General features: G+C 36.2%; 2 protein-coding genes across 4 annotated transcripts in view; one reads left to right on the top strand and one right to left on the bottom strand.

Moving 5' to 3' along the window:
- LOC124179099 (tachykinin-like peptides receptor 99D) overlaps positions 1-15715 on the top strand; it is a 127232-nt gene extending 111517 nt beyond the window's left edge. For 2 of the 3 annotated variants that reach the window (XR_006869951.1, XR_006869950.1), the window contains 3 exons: positions 5540-5736; positions 8953-9315; positions 12514-12649. Coding sequence is in view for 1 of the 3 variants with exons in the window: in XM_046563176.1 (XP_046419132.1) it covers positions 5540-5736; positions 8953-9098; positions 12514-12653 (483 nt within the window). In the remaining 2 variants the exon portion in view is untranslated. Of the gene's footprint in view, positions 1-5539; positions 5737-8952; positions 9316-12513 lie in introns of all 3 variants that reach the window. The other variant, XM_046563176.1, reaches the window with a different exon arrangement.
- LOC124179100 (peptide deformylase, mitochondrial-like) lies at positions 14824-19105 on the bottom strand. The gene is made up of 3 exons (XM_046563177.1): positions 18778-19105; positions 17786-18163; positions 14824-17212 (listed from the first exon to the last, which is right to left on the bottom strand). The coding sequence occupies exons 1-3, from the start codon at positions 19009-19011 to the stop codon at positions 17099-17101; spliced, it is 726 nt and encodes a 241-aa protein (XP_046419133.1). The 5' UTR covers positions 19012-19105; the 3' UTR covers positions 14824-17098.
- Between the last annotated feature and the right edge of the window lie 1996 nt (positions 19106-21101).

Below are 21101 nucleotides of genomic sequence, written 5' to 3'. Positions count from 1 at the left end.
ATTGTCACGTTGAAAATAACAAACTGAACATTTTTGATCCGTATTATCGATGGCTAAAAGTGAGCATAAACGTAAAGAAATAATGCAAAACCTGTAGTTAGATATACAAGTGTTCAAAGCTGGTATTTTGTCCGTTTAATGTGCAGAAAGTTGCATGCTCGTATTTCTCACGAAACGATACTTGTCAAGTTAATTTCGTCGCTTTTTCCACGTCAAGCTTCAACCGCCCGTGGAACGACCTATATATATATATATATACACGTGAAAGAGGTGCTCCAAGATTTGTAATGCGTGATTTGCAAGTATATCATAATATATATATTAATTTAAAGAGAATCATAAATTGATTAAATGTTCTATCAAGAGAGATTTCCACGTTGTAAGTATAACGGACGACTAGGTCACGTCAGGTGCAAACTTCAGACAACGAGCAGGTTTTTTCTACCGAGAAAAATGTAAGAGCACGAACGGGACACTTCTGGGACAATAAAATCACTTTGTAGTTTGTTTCATAGATCTTGGTTCAGCTGCGAAAACTTGGAGCTTGCAGGTCTTTCGATTGAATCCCGATAAAGAGTGCGCGATGAAACTTCGGCGGTGACTTGGCATTGAATGTTCCCGCAGCATTCTGTTCACGTTTATTAGATTTCAAGTTGGAAGTTGGGCTTCAGCGTTGACTTGACTCAACAATTTTGGATATGTGACAGGATTATTTCTTTACCATCTAAACGAAAAGTCGAACTTTTATATACGTATGTATAATTCTAGAATGCACGCGATCTTGTTATTCACGGTTTCTGCTCACGTAAACTGAGCTGCCACGTAACACAAATGATTTTAAACCTCATGATCAAAGTCAAGGTTAATCAAACGTTGAGATAATTGGTCGGCCAATTTGTAGGATATATTCAAACCATTCTTAACGAAACGCGGCGGCAACGCGCGACTGCTGGAGTTAAAACGAAGCCAGCAATTAGAACGCAGTAATGGGCAATTAATACGAACCCCTTGTCATTATCGGAAATATTATTTCACTCCGTTACAAACTTCCCTCGATTCTTGAAACCCATTACACTCGGCCAAAACTTCCAAAATTCCTATCAGTTTGTGAAGAGCAGCGAAAGATCCTTGATTCAAGAAAATTATGTGTTTGAATTGTCACCATGAATTGAGACAAAACAATAATTGACACAATTGAAGATCGAATCGATCAAACCTGCGGTAAAACTCACGCTTTCGACCAGATTTTCCTTAATCGTAAGTTTGATATCCATCGACATACGTTTCGATGATTTTTCCCCCTCAAACGAAAGCTTCCTATGCGTACACTGTACACGCGCATTAAGCATTCTATTATACGCGTATCGCGCGCGATAGTGCAGCTTTCACAAAGCACCTCTGAAGCAGTGACTGTTGGAAGGCTTTTGTTCATTCTTTGCTGTTATTGCTTAAGGGTGTCCAGGAAAGCACGTAATTTATATCGTACCTCCCCTCGTACGTCGTAAAAGCAACGACAAAGGGTATAACGGGGCAAGAGCGGTCTGACCACTGGTGTTATACCTACAAGTCGTGGGTCACATGCACGCTCGCTTTGTCTACTTTTCAATATTCGCTTCGTGGTGCACACAGCCACGTCCGATCCCCCACAACCCAGTTATTATACCGGGGATAAGGTTGTTTCTTGAATTTATCCCACAATGCCTCGATTCGCTATACGTAATGACGGAAGACCCGTACCGAATTACACTGCAATATACCCGGTCTCAATTACTTGCGACACTGAGGCAGGTCCCTTTCACACGCAAGGTATTTAACAGCGTGCGCATGCAGTTACAAGTAAAAATAAATTAATTGGTGAATGATTAGGTTAGGTTAGGTTAAATCAAGTTAAAAGCTTCTTGTTAAGATGTAACAAATAAAATCGGCGAAGGGAAGCAGAGCGCAAAGAATGTGTGAATAAAAAGCAAGACTAATGGTAGGATGAAACATTTGGTCTGAAAGTCCCTAAAAACGGTAAGATGAAGCAGTGATTGGTGGTCATGACAAGAGTTTAAGAGCGTCTGTAGTGAATACGTAATTTTAGACGATCGAAAACTTGAATACTGTATATAGTTTGGTTTCTGACAATTCTGACCAACGTTTTTCAGCGATTACTCCGCCGACTACCTTGATGTTGCAAAAAAAGCTAATCCGAATGGATGCCCGGGTCTGTTCGTAAAACAATTTCATCGAATGTGGGAGAAGCAAAAAAAAATCGTACCAGTTGTGAACAGAATTATAATACGCGTGGCAAAGGTTGACCAGTATACGTTACAGCCCGCAAAACGCAGCTTTCGAAGCTTCTTGTCTCGGGGTTTATATTAATACTCACCACAAGTGACAGGACAGTGCAGCTTTACCGCACAAGAAGATCGAACCGGTCCTCGTTGCTCGGAGCAAAAACGAGGATAAGGGTTTGCCGCAATTCCACATCAAAACGTTACCCACAGATAACGGACGTCTCTATGGAGTTTGCGGTTACCATCTGTCTGGTGATTTCGATCCTGCGTCTGATACGCAACGTGAAATTGTCTCGATACCCGCACAATGATGACGCTATAACGATTTTTTGCATTCGACGACGCGGCGTAAAAATACCTCCCCAAATTCTAGGATTTCACTTTTTTATCAGGTCCTAATGGCAGGCGCAGCGAGAGACGGACAGAGTTGTCGTTACGTCTACCGACGTGAATTTACTTTCTTTCGTTTCATTGTTACACGATATGTTGCATAATGCGAATAGGAGCAAAAGGAAAAGAAAAGTACGAAATATTAGCAACTTTTGTTTTTTTTTTTTTTGCCTGTTTACCGCGAAAAATATCGTTATTGCGTAACGATCGGTTTAAACGTGGACGCACTTCAACTTCGGACGATTAGGCTCCTGAATTCTGACCGAAACAGTCTCGCTACGACGAGTCTACTTCTTTTACAGCAAAGCGTAATTTCCAAACAAAAAAGGCCTGCTTGATCAGACGCTCAAAAGGTTTGTCTTGTCGAGGCAACTAGCGGATAGATTGAACACTCGAATCAAGTGGATGCCGTTAATCATTAGGGGCAAAAACAGACGAGTACCACACGAGGATCTCGACCAGGGCTCTGCGGTTTAGCCGGATCCGTTTTGTTCTCTTCAATGTACATATTATTATATTCTATATTGCTCCTACTCGAGGGCTGCTGTTTTCCTTCCCTTCCGAGTAATTTCGTAATAACATCGTGCCGATCAGTCGCCTCAAAGTACGTAAATTCACTTCCGAAGCTTTCAGTCCATCAAACATGTCAACTTGTCGGAAACTGTTTCTCGTCGTTTTTTTTTTTGTTTTTTTCTTTTTCTTTTTCCTTTTCTACAGATTGAAATCTGGTCAGATAAGCTAGCAGGCAGTTGAAATCCTGTATACGTAATCTCACGTTAAAGCAGGGTCGTTACCCACGACATCCGACACCGGAAACGGGAACGAGATTCGCGAGCGAGAATTTGTGCAGGTCAGGATTGGCTACTTCCGGGTAGAAACATTTCCGCAAACTCCGACAGGCTTCTGGCGCACTTTCGGCATTTAATTATCTCCATTAAACGCCGCGTGATTTTTCATTTGCCCTCGAGGGATAATTTTTATATTATCTAGTCCATAGTTCTCGAATAATCAATTATAATTAGCAGTTTGTAATGAGAGAACGATCTGATCGTAACCATCGAATTATGAGTCATTCGGTATAACACGTAAGCCCATTGTGCTTTTTTACCGTCTTTGAAGTGCCGCTTTCTTTTGAATCCAGAATTTTTTCATTAATTAATCTCTCTTGGTAATCTGTGGAGTAAGATTGTATTCCTTTTCAAATCTTTTCTCACTGTCCGAAGCTTCGGCATTGCAATATAGATGTTCACCTTTGATGAATCCCTCACCGAGGAATATTCGCCATTTCGATGTACCGAGTACAATGGATTGTATCATTAAGACAAAAATTATATAAAAATGGAAACAATGACGCGGACCTCTGAGGTAAAGAAAATATTTTTCAAAGTCAAATCGTTTCGCCAGCGAGCCCGTCGACCAATAACATTACGAAAACTGATGTAAAATTATGATTATATCAAAATAAATATCCCGCTTTTCAATATAAGAAGCTTTTATAGGAGGGATTCTTATCGCTATATCGTGAAAACGGATCAAACAAACCCCTTATGTACAATACATCGGCGATTCAAAAGATCTTTCAGGCTTGAAATTACCCTTCAGTAAGTCGGCAGGTCCTCGAATTTTCGAGAAGAGAATAGCGGTAAAAATTTCAAGTGACTCAATTATTCAGCGGGTTAACTTATTTCCCAAGAAGATTGATTAGCCAGAAATTAATACTTTTTATTAATTTTATTACGAAATCGTCATACATTGAATTTGTAAAAAACAGTCTTCGGAATTAAATGAACCGTCGCAGAGTAGCACCGAAAGAATTCGCTAGATTTTCAACCATTTTTAAGCAATATGAAACGAAGCATCAATATCGAAGCTTCACCTTTTTTCCTCAATCTCCGTATCTCAATACAATAATAATAATTTCATAAATACCGAATGTACGACAATCTCGTGATGTAATTGATAAAAAGTATGGTCATGAAATCTTTTTTCAACCATCAAATGCAACGTACCTGGCGATTTGTCTTCGTAGTTGAAAATTGGTTTATGGGACGATTGCGAGTTGGTTAGCGAAAGCTCCAACACATTGATTTACGAACGTGATCTAAGATGTTTACAGTCATTTTTCCACCCGGTTGCGCTTCGACGCTATACGTAGAAGAAGCCCGAGGTGACAGCACATAAGCGAATCTTTGAGCGATGAAAGCGAGGCACCTGCCAAAATTTAAATTGAAATTTATATGAATCGTTTACTCGAGTTGGTGGTAGAAAATGTTTCAGACGTCGCCCGAAGGCGAGTGTCTTACTACCGACTACATAAATTTTCACAAAATTCATCATTTTGACGAGACTGCATGATGCTCGCAGGCTCCAACGTCTCGGCGATCGAATTGCATCTTTGCGTTAATGAAAAAAAATTATACGTACTTGCGCGGATAGACACAAAATAATTAGATTGTACGTATTTTTCTCTTTCGTCGAAAAAGATAATTTCTGATGTTACGAGCAATTGAATTTCACTGATTTCTTAACGCATTAGATATACTTCACCACGAGTAACGTCATATTGTTGTAGTTTTAAACCTGCTGTATTTTAGTCAATTTTTGTTGAATCAAAAAAAAGAGAAAACGACACCCGATTATACTTTCATTTTTCCGTTCAATACGTATGCGAAATTTATTAGTCTCTTAGCCCGAAAAATTTTTCTGCCGCTGATAAATTCTCAGCAGCTTCCGGCCTCGGTTCGCCTGACGTAAAAATACAAAACAGCGCTAAATCTGTACGTCTTCACCTTAATGAATCGCATCCTTTCAATTCGCATATCCGTAACGAATCTATCCCTATCTAAATGAAAATTCCCCGATTGTTTCAGGTGGTCAAAATGATGATCGTGGTCGTGGTGATATTCGCCGTCTGTTGGCTGCCTTTCCACGTTTATTTCATAGTTACTTCCTATTTACCGGACGTCACAAACGAGCCCTACATTCAGGAGGTCTTTTTAGCGATCTACTGGCTAGCCATGTCGAACAGCATGTACAACCCTATTATATATTGCTGGATGAATTCGCGGTGGGTATAATATATGTATACATTAGGGTAGTCCTTGTTTGAAGGCAGGAAAATTTTTGATTGGACCATCCCCCCACCCCCCAGATCTATTCCAAATCATTCAAAAAAATCTGTGTCCAATTTCAGGACGCTACGTCAACTGGAACACGTGGCTCAAAGCCACGAAAGTCTTAAAAGGAAAATGTATCTAGATTTTATAACCACTTGCTTCGTTTTTTTCAGGATTTGTTACTATCATTACAAGCAACGACTCTGCCAAGTTTTAAAACGTTGTTTTCATTTGTACCAAAGTCGTAAAAAAAAACGAAGTAAGTGGTTATAAAAACTACGTGTATTTTCATTTTCAAACTGTCGAAGCCTCGAGGCACGTATTCCAGTTGACGTCACGGCTTGAAACGTTACAAGAAGTTTTCTTAAATGATCTGGAACAGATCTGAGGGGCGACCCAGTGAATATTTTTATGCATATAAATATATATATATATATTGATGTGACGTTCAACAATGATTGAACTGACATTTAACAGGCTCAGACTTTTTTAATATAATTATCGAAGTTATAAAATTAACCAACATTGTTATCGAATTTAATGATTCTCTATAATCTTAAGAAAAATTAGATTCCGAGGAGTACACAAAGTGTCTCAATAATTCGGTGTATCGTTAGATATGCGTCCATAATTAAAAAATCATGCAATCCGTTCAAGTGCCACATCGTAACTTTATTGAATACCATTTCTCCAAATCGTCAGTAACAATATAGAGGAAAAATAAATTTTATGCTCACAAATGACTCCAAAGAAAGGCGGTCTCTATTATAATAGAACGTTATAGAATTTTGGTGAGTTGTCTTCCAAATCTTGGATAATGTGAAAAGCAAAATTTTGATACAAGAATGATGGAGAAAAAACGTGAGCCAATTTTCGAACGGTGAAAGCGCCATATACGTATAGTATAGTAATTTACCAAGAAGATTTGCCATATTTTAACGAACTATCGAGCGATGCTTAAATCTTTTCAATTTATCGTGGATCCTCTGCCCTCCGCAGCTTCTTCTCTACAGTTAACCAAAACCCAACGGGCTTAGCGAACCGATAAAATGTAAACCCTCCCCAATATTAGGCTCCATTGATTTCCCGAGCCACATTTACGACGAAATTTAAAGAGGTTTAGAGAACATTCAGTTTTACTGCCCAACAGATTGAAAAAAGTACTTTATTTCCATCATATAGAGTAGGTACCATAATATCGCAAAAAAAAAAAATTTCCTTATGTTACGTACAAAATTACGTGTCAAGCTGCGCAGCTCAACTAAGACTGCCTAAAATGGCCGCTGTTGCGGTTTTTGATTTCATTGGGAGAAACACAATTTCTTTCACTCAGAATCCTTCGTTTTGGCGGTTGTTAATCAGGATTGTTATAAAAATTTCAGTCTTTACATGTTGTAGAGAGTTTTAAACACACGTTTATACTTAAAAACAGCCACCGATGCATAATAATTAATCAAATGATTAGTGAACTACTCAAGTGATCGATTTTGTTACCTGAAAGATTTTTGTACCAATTATTTATTTATTCTGAAAGTTTTGGACGAGGTATAAAATGAAAATAATCATGTTCACAATTATGAGATAAGTTAGTCGTACTCTTGGTTGTTAGTTTTTAATTATGCTTGAATTTTTTTTATCAGAGGAAAATTTTTTTTTTCCTCAGTAATTTATAAACAAAATATCTCAGCTCACAACGATACCAAGCATGAACAATTAAAAAAGGTGTTACCAATTACCCAGTTTGCATGGATAAGAATTTTTTTTTCGACAACGGCAAAATGGAGGAAGATTACTTTTTCATGCAAAATATCAAAATCCAACACTTTTTGCAATTTGTTTTTGTTTCTGGACGATATATCGAAGCTTGTCATCAAAATTAGCTGGAATTTTATTCTCATTTTAAGGCTTTTAGTTGTGGTTACTGTACTTTATAGCTGTTTTCATTTTTCACCGTAACCGAAAAGCTTAGTTCTGGGTGAAAATAGACTTTTTTAGCTACAACCAGAAAAACTATGCAAGATTTATGCTGTTCAATTTTTACACTACTTTTTGATAATGGTCAATGGTTCTATATTTTCTTGTAACTATTGCGTTAATCTGATTTTGACGCAACCATAAATTGAAGTTCAGAATCTATTCAACTGAAAAAATGCAATAGACTGAACAAACATATAAGTGTTGCAATAAACAAAAAATGTTGTATTTACAACTACACTTACACCGAATAGGTATTTGTATCACATTTTCTGACAATTCCAAAAATATGAACCGTTATTGTTACAACTCCCATTGTACTAGAAATTTTTTTATTGGGCAACCGTAAACAATGAAATTATTGAGCAAAAAAAGAAAAAGAAACAAGTGGCTTCAGACTGGACGTGAGCCAGGCCTCGAATTTTCCGTTCTCGCACTGCACGTTCCAAGTTTATTGAGAGAAAAAACAAATTATATCCATTTCGAATCTCGAACTACAAAATTCAAATTTGTGATTAACGCTTTTAAAGCCCTTGGATACCATATTACATGGAGATGTAAGGTTTTTTTTATTTCAACCACTATAATGGATCCACCATTACAAATGTTGGAAGTCTGATCTTGGGTTCGTTATCGATGACCCAAAAAACCTCCGCCTACCAATCCCTACCAATATCGAAATATTTAAAAAAAAAGTTCCACCATGTCGAATAGCCATTTTGAATTTCGCAAGCTAACTTCAGATTTGTGATGAGTGACCCAAAAAACTTAACGTTACCAATTTTCATTCAAATCCATTCTCAACATATGATTATTGTTTGATTCTCTGGAATTTTGTTATCAAAATAATTGAAAAAGTACCGAACGGATCAAAGTCAAAATCTAATCAGTTCCAAGTTTAGAATGGCCGCGTCCACTGAGACCAGAATCAGTGAAATCTGTTGACTCGTTCTCGAGATATCGTCGGACGAAAAAATTGATCACACACACACGCGCACACGCAGACATCCGTCCGAAAATGGTCGGAGGTGATTCTCTAGACCTCGAAACGTCGAGATCTAGTGAAAACTCAACTTTTCACTTTCGGGGTAATCGCAACACCTGCCTTTTTTTCTCCGAAAACGGAGAAACGAGAAGTTGAAACTACAAATCGCACCCTGAGACTCTGACTGAGAGATATGTTCGAATTGCAGATTTCGCCGAGGTTTCGCCCAGTTTTTCTCATGGTGCCCGTGGGTGCGAATCACCCCCGAGCCGAACCTGTCGCGATCTGAAGCAGTGACGTCACGCTACAGCTGTACCGGAAGTCCGGATGGTAATGCAAGAATTTCACGGAACGGTACGTCTTCAACGTGCGAGCGACTTTGCACTTCGTCGAGTACTCCAAGCGAGTCCCGTCTCGATTTCAACCTTGAATTCAACTTCGATGTCGCAAATGAAAAAGCGGCGGAAGAAGCCGCCCTTCGCCTTCGCAATCCAATTCCCAATCAGTTCACAGTCACCTAGATTTCGTTTTTCTGTTCGTCGATTTTGGATTTTCTTATTGTTTCACACAGGTTTGTAGATACGCCGGTTTTACCACCGTGTTTTCCCATTATTTTTTGTTATCACCCCTCGCCTGCTTCCACCTTACACCCTGTTAATCCTTTTCCACTGTATAGTCGAATCCGTCAGCTCTGTGCTTATTTAAATTTACTTATCACAAATTAACTGAAATCCATTCTAGGAAAATTTCTATTTCATCCTACGGGAAATAATTCAGTGAAAAGAGTCTCCCAGAAAAACTCTGAAGATAATTGTAACTATTCCTAATAAATTTTTCGGCAATTTTCTGATCCAGTATAAAAGATCCTAACTTACAAAATCCATAAAGAAAGTTTTGGGTAACGTACAATTCATGGCAAAAAACCTATGCCAGAAATTTTCAGTAAAATTACGAGTTATACTTTCTTTTAATACAAAATAGCTGAGCAGATCGTTTCTGTGTACCTAACGTTGTCAAAAATATTCATTTCTCCTAATGTTATAATTTAGTTTTCACTCAAATTAAATTTAAAAAAAAAACTACTAGAAGCTATATAAGTATAAATAATTATATTTATTTTGCTGCTAATTAGTAATTGCGACACTAGAATGATTTGAGTTCGATGATGTACCTAAAATTGTGAGGTTATACAACACGTATTACGATAATTGTTTATATTATTGTTATTATTTTGACAACCGGAAGCGAGTAACTTCAAATATACATTCTCTGTAAAGTCACACTGTAAATAGTTATAGGTTCCACTGGGCCGTTTAAACTGGTGCAATTCGAAAATTGGGAAATATTGTAAACTTGGAAAAAACTAAGAGTTTATCGGGTTTGAAGTCACAAATTTTGAGACAGCTTCACTGCCATTTCCGCTCAAAATGAACATCCATTTCAACACATGTTTTTTTTTTTGTGTATTATTAGAAAATTGACAATCGATATAATTATTTCCATGGGCAAATAAATATCTATAATTACGCAACATCTCCTAAACAATTTTGATTGGAATCACCGGGTGATGATAACGGACACGTGTTTACGACACCGTAATAAATGATTAATTTATAGCTTTAACGAGTAATGAAATTTTTTTATGAACAATATAGCTTCTCGTAAACGTATGTGAAATAAACCGGTGAAAAATAACATTTACACCGGTTCCCAAATGGATGTCGCTGTGTCAGCTTCGGTGTAGATTTCTCTCTTTATCGGTACAAAAACTGCTAGAACGTTCATACAGCGAAACTGTTTTTCCAGCAGTAAAGCGCATATACACCTGTACATAGGTGAGTATAAACACTGCTTGTTTTACGGGAAAACACGTTTCGCTGTATAACTGCACCATTCACCAATTGTTAAATTCGCTATCCGCTTGCCGTTGCCCGCGTAACCCGAAGAGCGATTACCTACCTGCGGGTTTAACTTTTAACGACAATTTGTCCACTTTACAGGTAACAATTATAAACGATATATTATTACCGTTTATCTTCATTCTTTTACAGTCTAGACAAAGCGTTTTTTGCAGAAGTAGTCAAGCTTTGCTGGTGTAAGCTAATTCGGCAACAAACATCTCAATTTACGCGTGATCGTATAATCGTGTTACTTTCGTCATTATTTCGTGTCATGTGTATCACGTATCCCTTTTACGCATATATTTTCTTAGTGTCGTATAATCACTCCCATAAATGCACTCCCTTAATTTTCGAAGACGCGTTTAGAACAACAAGTCTAATCACAGGTATTATAAATGAACTGCAATTATTGACGGAATGAATTTTGACAATATTCTCCTTCGCCTCTTTCGAAATTACAAATCCCAAGAAATTCTTAATACATGTTTATTCGGCTCATATAAATCAGTCGTTCCCGGACTATTCTTGACTTAATTGATACGCGGACGTACAAGACAGCTTGGACTCTCTAGTGAAGGGAAAACACCAAACTTGGAAAGAAAAAAAGTAGTAATAAATTCTGGATAATTCAACAACGAACGAACGTGGCAAGAAAATTATTTGTTCGTTTATTGGGGGTGAAAAGATGAACTGCGTTCGAAGAAAAGTGATCGTGCACGGTAGACGGTAGCTTAGTTTGATAGGTTTTTTTTACCTCCCGTAATTTAATCTTTTAGCACCCACCCAGAGCAATTCAATACTATTGCAACAAAAAATCGAACGTTCGAAAAATTTACGTCACATAACTGACCGAGATATTCGAACGAGTGTTCTGTTGAATCAAATTTTATAATGTGTATGATCTTGACTGTAATTTGTGGACATTACTGATCATTTTACTGCAAAATTGCGCTTCGATTTATGGCGAGTTAGCGAAAACGGAATAAAATTGAACACATTCGTATTTCCGATCACATAACATGCCTCCGCCCGATGGATCTAAAACTTTTACACGCAGTTCATTAAAACCCTGCTTCTTGGCCTTCCAGATACTTTTCCGCCAAAGTTTTTCCCCCTCAAAAGTTTCCCAAGTGAAATTATGCACAAACACACCCATACCGATATGTATGATTTATTTTTCATAACGCAACTTGAGGCGGCAAGTGGCCAAGTTCGCGTTACGGCTCTGAGAAAAATCCTTACTTGACTCAATGCAATTTTTATTACTTCTCTTGTAGGTACGATACATGATTACTTAAAATTGAGAACTGTTTGATTCGTCTTATGCAATACTTGCATTCAATGTTTCCAAAGAGGTAGGTTAGTAAACAACATTGAAACCTCGATTCACACGATCTATACCACATCGTTTTCAATTTTTACGTTACTTTGATTGTTTTCGTATTTGTTATTGATAAACTGAAAAACCAGCCGACCGATTTGCACAAATGTTTGCATTATGGCTGCAGGAGTAACATAGGCTGTGATATTTCAAAGAAATCAATATAAAAAAGCTACTTGCTGCTTGAAAGAAGTAGAAGAATAACTTCTTTGCTCTGGGTTGTGAAGCTGACGAATAACTCGGTGAAAAATAATCAATTTTCGAAAACCAAGATGGGTTATATAAAGTATTTGCTCCGTAAAATGTGACACGCGAGAAACGAGAGAAGATTTTAATTTACCGACGCATAATCCCGCATAATAAATACTCTGATCCTTCCGTCACTGATTAACGCAATTTCATGAAAACTTCTATACACATCAGTGGACTTACTTACGCATGATCGTGTAAACTGATTATGTCTTTTTTTAATTGAACAAAAAATCAGGTACAGTGCGAATTCCCCTCCATCTACAGTCGAGCCGATGCATTGCCGGTGGAAACGGTGCCGGGACGAGATTTCCCGTTCATCATCGGGGTCACGGAAAGAGGTGGAGAACCTCGCAGAGCCGAGGACACGTATCCTGACAAGAGCAAGACACTTCCCAACAACTTCAGCAAAACCGAGTTCACACTTGGATTTGAAAGTAAAACTTTGCGCGCGGTTGAAATTTTCAATCGCGCACGGATCGATGCCAATTTTAAAAGGAAAACGGTAGAAAAGGAAGAAAAAAAATTGCTGGTATCTTTAAGCATTATAAAAATTAAAATTCCTCTACTTATCGGATGAAAAATTTTCAATCCCGAAACTATGCTGTATACAAAGTTTAATCATCACTCATTAACGGATTTCAATAAATTTAATCGTTCTGCAGAACTTAGTATACTTCGTTCGGATCATTGTATCAATAAAGTGAATACGGCACTGCTTTGGAATTCATTTGAATATGAAATGATCCGCAAAGTTGAGAACGAACGGAATTGAGCTACGAGAATTGCGATCGGGAAAAAAAAAGTTTTATATAATTAACCGATAATTATTACGAAAACCACGCTGATATGCGCAGATGTATACCCCAGGCAATTTGAAACGAATGATTATAGATTTTCGATATTAGCGAAATAGAGAGGTTGCCGAAATTATACGTTTCGTCTGTACTCGAGTGCATCCAATGATTCTAAAATACTCGTATATGCATAGGTATAATGTACGCCTATACAGATCATAAATGCTTAAAGAGTTCAGGCAATTCCTGTGACTAATCTCATAATCTTAGTTAGTTATGCGCGACGAATTTGCACAATCGAATTTTGCGACAAAAGCATTCAGAACTTCGATGTATGAATAGACGCGATGACATACTTTGAATTACATTGAAAGCTGAATAACCGAGATCTTCACAAATTATGAATGTATATCTTGTGTATTGGAGACTTTCATGACTAGCAAAAGTTATTATAAAATGAAACAAAATTCTTCAAAATCTTAGGTATAATTATGACGAAGAGAATATTTATGTTAATAATAATAATAATGATGATGATTATTCCATACAAAAAGCCTATTGGACCAATGATTTACGTAGATGTATGTATATATATTACATACTACATTGTAGTAATTTTGAATAGAAAATCGAGCATCTGTTTTTCAATTGATTTTTAAAGAGAGAAAATAAAATAAGATTGCCGTTAGGATATAGGAATATGTACTAGTATACCTTTCAACAATTATTGTATGGTACCTGTTAAGTTGTAATCTGTGTATAATACATTTGCAAGATAATTGATAAAGAGGAATCACTGTTGTTATATTCTACTAGTATCGACAGCTAAATTCAAAGCCGAGGCCGCTTTCAACACGAATCTAGATGGCGGCATCGACTGAGCTGTAATACGATTACTTTGAATCAACTTGGCTTTTACCGAGTGCAGAGATAAATTCATGAAATTGTAAAACGATACAAAAACCAAAAAAACTTGCTGTAATCGTACCTACTGTAAAATACTGTACATATCATAGGTCGACGTCGACTATTGTCTAATTTCATACCACTCCGATTTAGTTTAGACCTTTTACCAAACGCCATAGCATCATATCGGTGTAGTTAATGTAATTATAATGCGTGTAATACGCGGAAGAAAGAACTATAAAATACAGTACCAACAATTTACGTATAGTAATGCTTTGATCAGTATTATATATTATTACACGTAGGGAAAGGAATTCTTGAACCAACGAAATAGATTTCGTTGCGAGTCCGTTGTCTAGTATCTAGTATCCCTTATTTGTTACAAATACGATGACTCCGATTCGACAATTTCAATTTAGTTAGTTTGTCAAAATAGTTTAGTCAAACGAATTCCTTGATTCGTCAAAAGCCTTTCTTGTCGCGATCGAGCGAAGTATTCGTTCGGGTATCTTTTGATGCTTTTCCGAAATTGAGTCAACTGAGTATCATTTCATTTGAAGTTTACGCATTTTTACTTCAAGTCGCATGTTCACTGACAGAAACAATTAGGTACTTCAAATAAACTAAGTACATGAATCTAACGGAGGAAAAATTTACGTCGATCGAATGCCATATTTTACTGATCTAACCCAAGCTTGTTTGGCGTAACTGGTTGAATCAGTTGCACTAATTTGTTTACGAGGTAAAAGAAACACCACATGCTTTGAAACAAGTAGAGAAAATATTCATCGTAAACATCAGTATGCTAGTATTATAAACGGCGGTAAACTTTCTCACTGCGGAAGTATCTTCAGGGATTGTTATAAAACTGGGTAGTCGGCTAGGAAATCAGATACGGATAAAGATAAAATTGTCATCAGACCTGTGAAAAGACGAAAGAAGAACAATACCAAGTTTAGAGTCATCGAAATCAATGTTGACGACAAGTAAACAGAAGCTATTGACACGTGGTCAATTTTTACTTCAAAGTATACAGCAACAAGGTTTCGAGTTTTACCGATTAATATCGAGTAAATCCCACAAAAATTTTTAGTCAAAAGAATTATTAATGATATCATTCGAAGAATACGTTTTGCGCGCTTGAATAACTACCTTCGGCCTCAACCATTGAACTCTCAACTCGAAAAAATATGTATTAGAACAAGCTTAATTTGTTTTAATACAGCAATTTCATATTTTCAAGACAAAACGATAGAAGTGCGTTCAATCAGTCACTTCAATTACACATTTTCTTGACACAAGATTCACATTATCGCAAGGAACTCACGCCGTGTTATCTTCAATAAATTGACAGTCAGCATGAACATTAAAAGGATTGATTCAATTCTGTATTAAGTTGTCACAAGTATTTCGTCCGACAAAAATATTTTATTGAATAAAGTAAGTATTGCGTTCGCCGCATTTGACTATAGCATTTAATTGGATCAAACGAATGTCACTTGACTCAAATAATCCTTTCCCTACGTGTATAGTGTGCGAAACCAAGGCCCATGCGTAATAAATTTTGACTTGCACCCAAAATCATTTCAACAAATAACATGTAACGTCCATTTATTTTTTATCGTCTAAAAAATATTACGTAAACGTTATAAAAGAATTTCATGTACAATGGAATACGTATACGGCTATAACACAAGTGAATTTGGTAAAATTTTCAATACAAATTCTCAGCGATTACTGCGGAGCAAAAATACTCTGGGAAAACCAAACGCTTTTTAATAAATAATTCAGTGTGTAAATGAAATTACAAAAAAATAAATAAATAAATAAAATGTTGCTAATCTGTAGTAAATGAATTCAAAGATATAATTGTAAGCGTAAGATTAAACTATGATACAAGACAATTAAGTGGTAGATATAACATACGCAGGATACAGTACGTGATCGTTTCAAAGAATGATCAATCGAATTTTCATATAGCATATCATCCATTCGATAACCACAATTACTCAATCAAATAAAGTAATCCATAGTTTGTAATTCTATACAGTCACCGCAACCAAACGGTTTTTTATACGAACTTATTATTTCTTAATAGATCTACAGGTACGTCTATCTAAGGATTTATAAGAAGAGCCTGATGAGTTGGGGAAAAACAAAAAGGAAAGAATAAAAACCAATGATATAACGGATTAAAGGAACGGGTCGATTACTTCAATCCAGTTGTACCGAATAATAAACGTAAATCTCGAATGGATGATACAGAATGAACCGACTGCTGGCATTCGGTAATTACATATGTCAAACCTACTTTATTATAAATTTTAGCGTATAATAAATTGTATACTCACAATTATTAGTACATAAGTGTATCAGCAAACAATTTACCGACGCGACATCTAAAACAACATCCTTTTTTAAGGGTATAAGTAAAGGGTTGAATTAAGTCCGTACACGTGTAAGTATATATATTTGTTACGTGAATTGATCACTATCTGGTATCGTATTCCTCGTAGAATTGTAAAAAAAAAAGAAGAAAAAAACCTAATGAAAAAATATATAACCCGAAAATTGAAATTAGTCTCGTAAGACTGCGAAAACAAAAAATAAGTATTCGTAAGAAAATTGAAAGATTGAAATTTCAGCACAACAATAATTTCTTACCCTTCCGAAAACTATTAATACCACGGTATGATTTGAATTTGTATAAACCTGACTATCTAGCGTAAGTTGTACATCGCATTTTAATCAAATATCGTGTACTGTATGACTGTATCCTGGAAGATGCATCAATAAAATATCTTATTTTTTAATTCCACCAAGTAATGTAATATATTTATATTTAAGTTTCGTCGCAATAATTTAATCGATAGAAAAACAACGATGTCGACGGAAACAATCGACTGTTCAATACCTGCGCAAATTAAAATACTTTATTCGTCAATTACTTTGGAGTTACATCGGTAGATGACTTAAAAAAAAAAACTATTATTTTTTACACTTCTACTTCTCAGGCTTGAATTAGCTCAACTTCAATTCAATTTGATCGTACCAAAGTGAACTTTCAAGTGGGACTCATAATCGCGTTCTTTCAACAACTAGTCAAATAATACGATGCTTCTACACTTTTCGATTGTAGTATCGCAATTCCATTCTACCGTGATTTTCATTTATTTTCTGCCATGCGGTACAAGTAAAAGTAGATGGATCCATTTTTTCTACATATAACGCACCCTGGAAAAAATATATGACGCATGATTTACCTGAGAGCCACAATTCTTATTGTTAGGAACAATAAAACAAGACTGAAGGTTAAAAGAATGAATAATCTCAAAGAAAAATTTGACTTGGGGATCGATTCTGTAATTTCACTTTTCACATTAGTCACCATCCAAGCATTCTAATTGGTTGACTAAACATTGCAAACCAATCAGAGTGCTTGGATGGTGGGAAATGTGAAAATTGAAATTAAAAAATTGATCTCCGGCTTGAAAACGAAAGGTCAAGAGCATGATAATAATCAATTTTTACCGACTGAGTAAAATGTCGATTATTTCAACCATTATCAAAACCTAGGCAACATTATGATGTAAAAGTTGTGCATAAGCGCAATCCTACTTGCATAATGCCGGACAAAAATAGTGAAAAAAATTTTTCTTTCATACTAGAGTAATGCTAGCAAGTGGATTCCTGCAATTGCTAGCGTACTCCAGTATAAAAGAAAACAAAGTGATATTTAACACGGTCAGTAAAGACTGAGTACATCATTCTCGTAACGAATTGTGACAGAATAAATGTGCCGCGTACTCGTAAGTGGTCCATCTCGTGTTGGGCGATCCTAGCAGCCCATCCCACCGCTTCCCAGGTAACGGGTTTGCCATTGGCATCGAGACCCGAAACTGTAACAGCTCTGGATCTTGAAACCTCCGCGTCAAAACCGCGAATACTTTCACACCCTTCCGGAAACTTCAGTACCGAATAATCACGGACTTTCAAAGTTGGGTTGATAAACACTTGAAGTGGAAAGGGTTTCATTTCCCGTACTCTTATGGTATCGGAATCGTAATATTTTAGTTGCTTTTCCGTCAACTCAGCCATAAAAATTTGCAAAGAAACTCCTACTTGAGGTGCTGCCAAGCCAACAGCGTTGTAATGTCTCATTACGGCTTTCATATGATCCAGCAACTGAAATTTGAGACGATATTCCTAAGTTTTTAAGCGATCCAGCAAAAGTGGGATATACCATTGTTATTATGGAAATATATGTCTTCAAATACATATTCTGAATCCAGTTTTATAAATACGTATATGTAAGTATTGCTGTTCATCAAATATTCAGCAGATACGAACTACCAGCGCATTTGTTTTTAAAGCACTAGGCAAACTTTGACGCGTACTTGTATTGTAAATATTAATTCAATATTTAAAAGTTCTTCAAACCGGATATTTTGATATTTTAAGCAAATTGACATAATTTCGAATAAAATTTCATCCAAGAAAAGAAATAATTGTTCCAGTACGTGAAAAGTACTTTCGACAGATCTGAAAATACTATTGCATCATGTGACCATGTTCTTTATAAACAAACCGGCACTCGAGAATTGTAGTTTTCAGAACTTTTACTGAAATGTAAGTTTTACAAAACTGCCTAACATGCGAAAGACGGAAATTCTCATAAGAACCAATTGAAACTCTTAATTTTAGCCTGGTAAATCTGGAGAAATATGGTAATAATCTACCATGTAATATCTTTATTGACTAATTGTAAACTCTGAGAAATTTCTACAACTTATTTGTACCTTTTGAAATACTTTTTCCGTGGTGATTTCTGGGTCGACCGGCGACGCGCACGCCCTCAAGACAGGGTCGCCAGCTTGACAGATATGGTGATATGGAGGCTGCACCGTATCTCTGCCTAATAACGTTTGATAAACTTGCCTAACTTTCCGAAAACTGAGGCTTCTCCTGACTTCATTGTTGCCAAAAATCAGTCTACGAAAGATCAATCGATGGGCACAAGCTGCCGGAGCCATTGCCAACTCTTAAAAATGCCTATAATATATCTTTCGCTATTCCCAATCTTGACGTAGAGGGTCAACACTGACGTCTGCAAGAGAGGAGCTTCAGAGAGCAGTGTGCCTAATTTGTTGGCGCCCTCTCATACGAAATAGGTTTTTGAAACTAACTTTCAAGATGTCCTGGACGGTAAATCCGGATCGGTTACCAATCTACACCGTACCGTGTGCGTCACAAAACTAGTCGGTAATACAGAGAGATGTTCACTATAGCGAAGTGCCACTGTAGTGGTCGAAACTGAACAAATCACAAACCTGAACGAATAATGTTATCGCAGCATAAATAAGTAATTAACAAACGTTACGGGCTTTAAATTTATGGCAAGCATTGCTCGTTGACACATAATTCTGAAGACGCTGAGCGGATAACAACTTGTTTTTCATGTACTAGATAAAGTTTTGAAGGAAACAGCCATTTACCAGAATTCGCTCTGAGTAGACTAGGAAAATCCGAGTTTATCACGATTCCATACGCACTACACAATATTGAGGCAACAGTTTTGCAATTAGTTTCATTTACGGAACAATAAAATTGTAATTTAGAAAAGTGCAAATTATTAGTTTTATTCGATCAAAAAAATTAATTGTTTTCTAATTTTTAATAAATATTAATCTAAAATAACCCATCTTCCTTAATTTGAGAATTCATTTTCTAGTACCTCACTTATTAACTCATTACCAGCCCTTCCTTTAGACAAATTCAATAAATTTTTACGGCAATGTTCGTCAATTGTCCATCCAGCAATGAGAAAAATGTGTAATATTTTGCGTCAGAAGCGGATCTGCCAACTATTAGTTGTATTGTTAGTATAGTCATATAAAATGCTACATACACATTTGGGTGGTTCAAAAATTTTTTTTTTCGTTCTTACCCCCTCAAATGTTAGTGTTTAATAGAAGAAAAGAGCTCTTTAGCTCAAGTCTAACAGGCCTCTATTTTAATTTTAATTTCCCATCCATTTGACATGGGAAAATTCGTTAAATGTTAAAATACTCATAAACTGTTCAATATTGTTCAAATTGATGTATAGATCCTTGAAGCTGGTTCTTCAAACTTTTCAAACATTTATAACAAAGCATAGTTATCATCATGAGAACACTACCGATTTAATCTTTTTCAGTAAAATTCGCTAGTTTTCCGATGACTATAATGTGTGTCGTAAGTGTAAACTATTCTGTAGGAAAATATTGTTTGGATAAACATTCTGTAGAAAAATATTCTGTAGAAACGAGTTTGTAGTTCTAAAAAAAATGTACTCTGTAGAATTGATTTCTGTAGAATCGAACCGCATTCTGCTAATATAGTACTCGTACCATCTCCGATTGAATAGGAATAGTAAAATTACACACTTTTCACAGTGCAATAAGAATATAACAGAATATTACTCACACAATATACTTGGATCAGATTTCACCTCACTACAGACTAACCGTGTAAGAATGTTTTTTATTTTTTTTCCCCATTTCAGTCTTTTGTGACGTATTAATAAATGAACTGGGCCAATAAATAATAAATGGCTAATAAAATAAGCACAATTATTGAAGGAATGTATAAAGTCAGTGGGCAGCATTCAAAATGTTTGCTATCATTTCCGATCAAAAGCGACAATGTAATTAAAAATCGTTGTTACATACCTTTCAATTTTCTTCACTGTAGCAGTTGGTTTACTCTTCACTTTATTCTGGAACATCGATTGACCGGGTTACTTAGTTCAGATCATTGCTCGAAGCGGTCAATAGTGCTGCGATGTAGTCTGTCCCTTTAATCGAGTAAGAAATAACAATATTTTATAAGTTTCTTATTTTCCATATGAATCCATCCCCCATAGAAAATTTACAATGTTCTTTCATAATATAATCAAGGCGTGTATAGCAATAAATTTCAACTAACAATAAAAGATAAATGTGAAAAGTAGAATCATAGTATAATCTGGAATGATTTCAAAAGTATCTATTTTTCGTTCTTCTACAAGATTCTGACGTGCTCAGCATCTGCATTTTGTTTTCCAGCATTGATTGCTAGAACCACTTAATATACATATTCACTT

This window comes from Neodiprion fabricii, chromosome 3 (assembly GCF_021155785.1).
Source record: "Neodiprion fabricii isolate iyNeoFabr1 chromosome 3, iyNeoFabr1.1, whole genome shotgun sequence".
Classification (NCBI taxonomy): Eukaryota; Metazoa; Arthropoda; class Insecta; order Hymenoptera; family Diprionidae; genus Neodiprion; species Neodiprion fabricii.
The sequence above is the reverse complement of the archived record's forward strand: the minus strand, read 5'-3'. Positions and strand labels throughout refer to the sequence as shown.